Source organism: Lontra canadensis, unplaced genomic scaffold (assembly GCF_010015895.1).
Source record: "Lontra canadensis isolate GAN:19392208 unplaced genomic scaffold, GSC_riverotter_1.0 scaffold13, whole genome shotgun sequence".
NCBI classification, from domain to species: Eukaryota; Metazoa; Chordata; class Mammalia; order Carnivora; family Mustelidae; genus Lontra; species Lontra canadensis.
This window is the reverse complement of record NW_022631007.1, coordinates 21,154,117-21,161,978: the sequence shown is the minus strand read 5'-3', so window position 1 is coordinate 21,161,978 and position 7,862 is coordinate 21,154,117. Positions and strand designations below refer to the sequence as shown.

Below are 7,862 nucleotides of genomic sequence, written 5' to 3'. Positions count from 1 at the left end.
CTTTCAATCTCATATTCTCAGGTAAAAGAAGAGATTTTCTTTTCTTCTAAGGTATACTTCAGGAGAGTAAGCATTTACAGCTTGGCACTTCATTTTTTGGTTTTCATTGTTCTTTGGCTTGGTATATAAAGAAAAAAATGGTTAAGACCACGATATAAAGTTTAACATTCTATTCCAAGAAATGAGTGAACATTCAATTCTGTTAGACTACTATTCTATTAAAAAGCTACAGATTTCGGGGCGGGGTTATGGACATTGGGGAGGGTATGTGCTATGGTGAGTGCTGGGAAGTGTGTAGACCTGGCAATTCACAGACCTGTACCCCTGGGGATAAAAATATATTATATGTTTATAAAAAAATGAAGTTAAAAAAAAAAAAAAAGCTACAGATTTCAAACCCTAATGACTCAGATTTTAATACTTCCAAAAAGCAACAAACAAAGCCTGGTATATGATAAACATATCATATTGGACCATCACAAACCAAAGCCCAGATTTGTTTTATAAATCAAGCACTCAACAAATTTTGATAAATTAAAAATCCCACTACTTAACTTCTGGCTACATTTTCTTAAGTGCTCTGAATGAGTACAATTCTTATGAAAAGAGTACTTACAACACGTGAGGGAAATAGAACTGAATGCCAAGAAAAACTCACTTTTAGAAAAATTATTCAACTGTCTTTCAAACACCATTTTAAGATGAAATGGAAAATTTCAACAATGTAATAACAGCAAAGTAACCAGAGGTCTTTAACTAAAATGACAAGTCATATCTGTCAGGGCTTATTTTGGTACTGCTAACTTTACTGCCAAGTTAATCTTAGTTAGGTAGTCAGTTTTCAATGTTTATTAGTAAAATAGTGAAGCCCCATAACTCAGAAGGCAAGATTTATTTAGAGACTAAATGTATTTCTAATATCTGAAATTTACTTTTATTTTTATATTTAAAAAAATGAGAACATAATCCACTTACACTACTCATGAAAAAAGTCACACTGTCCATTTGTTTAGTTAGGTTCTTTATAACATGAAATACGTAACTGTCTGCCTATTTAAAAACATAAATCTTCCTCCCCAAACCATGAATTTTCCTATCTAAAAAAGGCTCCAAATGAGGCAAAATTCTACTTTTAATTCTTAAAAAACTTCTGAACTTTAATTTGAAGCCTTCAAGACCAGTCTGCACCCCCAATCATAAACCTGAAAAAAGTTGTTTAAAAAACAAACACTAAATCTTTTTTGTGGCAGTAATTCCTGAGACTTAAAGCCACTTATGTTATCACCTAATTCACAGCCTGAAGCTTCCTGGCCTAACCACCACAAACGCAACCCACAGACATCAGCATTTGTATGGGTCACGTGGGAGCTTTTAGAGATAAACTAAACTATCAGGCCCTATTCCCGGACCTGCTGAAACAGAATCTGCATTCTTACATACAAACAAGTTTGAGAAGCACTGTGTTGAAAGTCTACACTTAACACTTGTATATAATGTCTAAGACCTTCCTGATGGCTTAGGGATTAAATAGATAGGCACTGTGCTAATGAGTGAACAGCTCCCTCTTCAAGCGACCAGTCTTAGCCTAATACTGTCAGTAACTGCTATTTTATGGCCTTCTAGCCTAGCTGCAAATTATCTCCCTGAAAATCAGTAATGAAGAATGAGATGGAAACTACACCCTTCTTACCGGATTATAAAGTTGGAAAGAATGACATTAAGTTTAAAATGTGAACGCTTTAATAAACTCGCATTTTCTGTTAAATTCCAACAAAGGTTTAACAGCACGTATTTTTAATTACTGTCATTCCTTTATCTTAAAAAAAAAAATACTCTAATTGTGTATTTTACCCACACCCCTCCCATTTTCCCCTAATTTTGCTTCTTGCCCTGCCACTTTTATTTTAGGCAAGATATAATCCAATTTCCTTGACGTTTTTATGATTCTTAATATATAACAGGATCCCTAACTATTTTCAGGCTATAAAGAATCCACGAGCAATGCCAGAAACTATCACATTCAGATTTAAATCTTATTTTTGCCTATATTATCCGATAACATTATCACTAAACCTGATTCATCCTACACCATATGGAATTTGAGCAAAAGCTCCATCCATACCATTCAACAATGGCTTTCAAACTTGTTCAAATATAACACCTTTGACAATGGGCTCCGCGCAATACTGAAAATTTAAATCCACCACATGAAGTCCATTTTGGAACAGGAGAAGTTATACCGTGCTGCTTTCTATAAGCAACCAGATTCTTTTTATAAATGCCTAAAATAAGAAATCACATTTGAGTGTTCTTACTAATATTTGCTATTTTTAAATTAACCATTAGAAAATACTGAAAAACTGATTTAATTTTAATAGTTAAACAACATACTTAAACTGATCAAGAAGAATTAATAGTTTTTGCTATTTACGAATTATTCAAGTAAAAATTTAAGGCAAGAGTATTAAAAATAAGGTGCCTCAAAAACACGCTTAACTGTATCAACAATGAAGATTTAGCAAACTGGTTTCTGCCTTCAAGTAACATTTTTAAACAGATCCTTGTTCAATCACAGTATCTGAAAATACATACTTGTGCTTTTATCAAATTCAGTGATTTAAGTAAATGTTTATCACTCTTCTCCTATACTGTTCGAAGTTCTCAAGAACTTCCATTTCACCAGCTAGTTTACACAAACATTAAGATGCAGTCATGAGATAAGCCAATTTTGACTCCATACAAACACATATACATACTCCTTCTTACACCTGTTAACTAAAAATTTATGTGCCTCTTTAGTATAAAGTATAATTTGGGAAATGGGAGGCAATATAAACCACAATTATAAGTCTGTCATAAAGTTTCTATTTTTACTTATTTTGTCTAGCTTACAATCCTCAGTTTTACAGTCCCAGAATTTCCTTTAAACCCAACCTTGGTGTAGGACTATGAAACTTCTACCCCTAAAGTATTTGTAATGATGGATTTATAATTACGAAAAAGACACCAACTTTTCTGGCTGGCAGGTGGTCCCCTTCTGAATATAGGAACTAACTAAGCATAAGAATTAAACTTTCTGTAACTTGCTAAAAGAATGTTAGTTCTGAATAAAGTATGAAACTGTGAAGGTCATTCACTCATTCTAATCAGAACAAAGGAAATATTCTCACTGTAAAGAGACAAAACAAATATGGGAAGTCAGGCACTAATACTAGTCGGTAAAATTTACAAATGTTTTAATTATATACAACTTTTTTTAAAACTAGGCAAACATACATATTTCAAAAGAACAATTTCAATTTCAAATTTCTTCCAAGTTTGCTTTACGTGTAGGTGAAAAGAACAGATAAATCCTAGATATCATTTAGCCCAAGTTTTAACAAAAATAGTCACACTAACGCTCCACTTTAAAAAGAAATGTAATGAAGCTTTCTAGTGGCAGATACCCTCCTTGCAAACAAAAAAAAAAGGGGAAGGGGTGGTATGAATAGCGAAGTCTTCATATAATACTTTCTCATTTCTGTAAGTTTAACTCCTTCTGGTTACTTTAGAAAATAAAAATTCGTGTTTTTACTAAGTACAAAACTATCTGTTTCTGTAGATACAGAATCCTACAAACATCCGCAGCAAGCCCACAAAGCACTTCCATGGTCCACACTGCTATCTCAGTGTTTAATATATACAAAATAGGTTTCTATTAAACAAAGGTATTCACAAGTAGCTGCAGAAAAATTCATGCCATTAACAAAGGCTGAAATTTATAAATTAAAAACACTGTAATCTATACATAATGTACAAATAGTCGTGCATTTTAAAATAAGTGTGTCTCATACGACTAAATTTTCACAAGCAAATGCTGCTGCATAAATATTTGCTAAAGCAAATGAACGGCATCTTAGTAAGTTCGGCTTATGTTAACCCCAGAAGTTGCAGCTTTTGGTATTTTTCTTGGAAGCTGCCCAAAGTTGACATCTGTGGAAAAAAAGGTTCCAATTCTTTTGCATCTCATTTAAGGTTTTCTACTGAGAACAAATTTCTTAAACCTCAGGCACAACAAATATAAATTAAAAAAAAAAAAAATCAAGTATAAACACTGTTATCAGTTCAGGAAAAAATTCAAATAGAAACGTTAAATTTTACTTACTTAAAATAAGGTATTTTTCATTTTTCATGAATGTTTCATCAGAATATGTAGGAGTTTAAGATGTGTGCAATAAATTGCTTTTGTTTCTAGTTTTTGCTTCCGCATTTCAGTAAGATATTTAAATTTTTGAAAAACTATGCATAGCAGCCAAGAAAATATTTTATGAACAAAAATCGTACACAACGAACTTACAAAACTGAACTTACATAAGTCACAGCCCTTCAGGGTTTGAAATGCTATCAACTTTGCAAACTTTCAGACTGAAACTGAGCTGTATTTCAGAACTTTTATGATCAACAAATCCAGTGATGTTGGGGGGGAAAGTCCAATTTTCTCTTAAAATACTAAACGGAATTTTCATGGGTTGGTGACCTCCAACGTGACTGCAAATTTTTTATTATGGAGTTTGCCATGCTACCAAGTTTCTCATGCATTTCAAACAGCTGGCTTCCTGAATAGTTACGGAGATCTTCTGAATCTAGCTGAAGAGCAAGTGCACTGATCTGTGCCACAAGATTTTTAGGTAATGGAGTTTCCAAAGCAACAGGATCAATTAAATCTAAAAGAAAAAAAGCACAATTAATTTATTCCAGATAAAACTTAAGCTGTACATATTTCCTTTTAAGTTAATAACAAGTTTAAGTGCCTAAGATTTGAGAGTGCAGGCTGAGGTACTGTTCTTCCTCAAGACACCAAGGCAACCGAAGACTCCACACCGTAACTTACTCAGTGCCACTGAAGAAAGAGCCAGTCTACTTCATTTTTATTAACAACAGAACTGAAACACACTATTTACTTTATATCCCTGAGTAGCGGTTGACAGTTCGAGAAAAACAACTAGACATAGTTGGAATCAGTATCAGCTACTTTTTCATGCACGTGGCCACTGGCATCAAAAAACCCCCCCAAAACAAAAAACCTCATCAAATTAACAGAGCATGGTCAAATTAAAACCAGAAGCATATATTCAAAGTCAACTGACGCTGTAAATAAAAATTGTCCTGCTTTGCTAAAACATACCTGAGGCAAGTCTTTCTTCATCAGAAGGGAGAGATTTAGTTTGTATTCCATTTACTGGTTTTTCAGAAATATCAAAAACTGGAATCTCCTCTAGTCCCCGAGATTTTACCTGGATTACACACAGGCCAGTAAAACAAAAACAAAACGAAAAAATTGAAAGTTGCTTTTAAAAGGACCAACACCACCATCACTGGAAAAGAATCTGACATGTTTCCCAGCCCATCATACGACTATTAGCTTACTAAATCTTGCTAAGAAACTATGTTGTACTAGTGACACAAAAAAATGGGATTATAAAGTGTTTTTCAGTTTTTTCAAAAAGCTGGTTAAGTATCTCTAATATTTAATGGGCTTCTCAGGAAATCGCCAGGTAGCCAAAAAATATTACACTGTATTTCCCAAGTTTAGCAGCATAAGAAAAGAAAATCCAAGGCAGATTATTCCCAAACTTAAAAAACATATGGACTTTTAAAAAAAGAATACAACTTTTGGGGTGCCTGAGTGGCTCAGTGGGTTAAACCTCTGCCTTCAGCTCAGGTCATGAAATCAAGCCCTGCACTGGTCTCTCCCTGCTCAGCAGGGAGCCTGCTCCATTCCCCGCCCCCCCCCCAACACCGCCAATTTGTGATCCGTCAAATCAATTAATAAAATCTTTAAAAATAAATAAATAAAAGAACAAAACAATTTTGAAAGCTGTCCGTAGGCATACAGATTAATGACTGAGAAGATACTAGTTTCAGAATGTTATAGTTACCATATTGATGGGTCCATCAATTAGACTCCTGTGTAGATACCCAAGAGAAAGAGTAACACATCCACACAAAAACTTATGAGTGTACATAAGAGCAAAAGGTAAAAACAACCTAAATGTTAAGCAATTGATGGATGACCTAAATGTTGTACATTCATGTAAGGGGTATTATTTAGCCATAAGGAGGAATGAAGTACTAATACACATGAACCTTGAAAACATTATGCTCAAAGAAGTCAATCACAAAAGACCACGGCTCATATAATCCCACTTTTATGAAAGGTCCACAGCAGACAATTCTATGAGACTGAAAATTACTAATATAATCTTAGAAGTTTTTAAGGATTACAAATACTTAATTTTTAAATCAAAGACTTTTAAGAAAACAGCAGAAGTCTTCAGTAGTTAGCTAACTCCAGTCTCAGAAATTCTAATGTAAACACTGGTTTTCAAGCTTTAACATAACCTGTTCTCATTTATTCACAATTTTGTGTAGTGTCAGTGAACACATAAAAGGTCTCTGCATAGGTTTCACAAGAGTGTGACTCCTTCTGAAATAATGAGTTTTCTATCTGTATTTTTATTGAGGGTTAGTGAGTAGAGAATCTTGAAAAAGGTCTATGGGCTAAAATATTTATGTGCAAAAAGTTGGTAAGAACAAGAAAAATTAGTTACAGTTGTGTTGGACATCAAAAGAGAAATACTGTCAAATACAAATTTGAAAGATTTTTTTAGAATGTTTAGATTTGAACCTCTAGGTTTTAGGAAAAGCAGCCATGGAACCAATCACCAATTTGGTGGAAATGAATGAGACAAGGGGATAGGAGAGGAGAACTCAAAGCATAGAGATGCATTACACAAACCAGACAAAACCAAGAAGCAAACCTCTCTGTGAAATTATAAAGTGATGTTTTAAGTTAATCCTGAATGGGGGGGGGGGGGAGGTGGAGGGGGCATAAAATGAGTTTTTAAGCAAGACTACCAACTTCTGTAATTGCTACTGAGAGATCATTTATCTATACATGATTTATAACATCTAAGTTTACCTGCTGCTCATGATAGATTCTAAGAGCCTTTTTTACATTGGACACTTTTGGAGAACGGATAGGAAGAGTTTTTATTTCAGATGCTGTAAGAGTACTCAAATCACCAATCGTTTTTATATTCTTAGCTCTAATGAGCTGTCCCAGTCCTCTTGCCCTGAAGAGATTAAGAAAAAAAAGGAAAATTTTATCAAATACCTTCACATTTGTTCTATTTGTGAGGGCCTATCCAGCTGGATTTCCTGATTTATGCTCAGTCATAACTGAATTTTATACAGGCTCACCTAGCCCACTCTGAGGGCAGGCACATATACCTTTAATTTAAAACAAAATTTGAATTTGACGTGTTTGTTTGGCTTAAGCAATAATGCTGGGAAGAGACTAAGCCCAATTTGTGTCTCAGTCTTCACTGACTTAATGGCCTCATGACTTTGGTGGAGTAACCTTTGTAAACTTCAACTGGTAAAGCAGAAATAATAATTATACTCCTTATGGGATCTGTGATTAGCATTAAATAAGAGAACATATGCAAAGAGTTCAGCACAGCATGTGACAAATATTACACATACATTTAATTATCTTAGCCATTACTGTATTATGGTAGATGTTTCTCTTATTGCCTTACCTGTCCCATCTTCCCACATTAATTTATATTTCTAAAACAAAATGTGTGAAAGCACATGTATGGTCAATTCTAAATATAAGAATCTCGATCACTTAAATATTCCTCTTAAACAGCTGGCATCTTTAAGTATACACCAGCACAAGTAACTACTTACCACATGTTTGAGGTAATCTGAGGTAAAATGATATCAACTGGAGCCACACAGTTCACCAAAGCTGGGTAAACACTTTCTGTTGGACCTGGCATAGATTCTTTAGCCATTTCTGTAATCTTAGAATA

General features: G+C 34.0%; 1 protein-coding gene across 1 annotated transcript in view; it reads right to left on the bottom strand.

The window, feature by feature from the left end:
* Positions 1 to 4,433: 4,433 nt before the first annotated feature.
* Positions 4,434 to 7,862, bottom strand: part of RIF1 (replication timing regulatory factor 1) — a 55,743-nt gene continuing 52,314 nt past the window's right edge. Inside the window, 4 exon segments of the mRNA XM_032857758.1 lie at positions 4,434 to 4,703; positions 5,165 to 5,273; positions 6,962 to 7,115; positions 7,738 to 7,853. Of these exon segments, the coding sequence (XP_032713649.1) occupies positions 4,489 to 4,703; positions 5,165 to 5,273; positions 6,962 to 7,115; positions 7,738 to 7,853 (594 nt within the window). The 3' untranslated portion in view covers positions 4,434 to 4,488.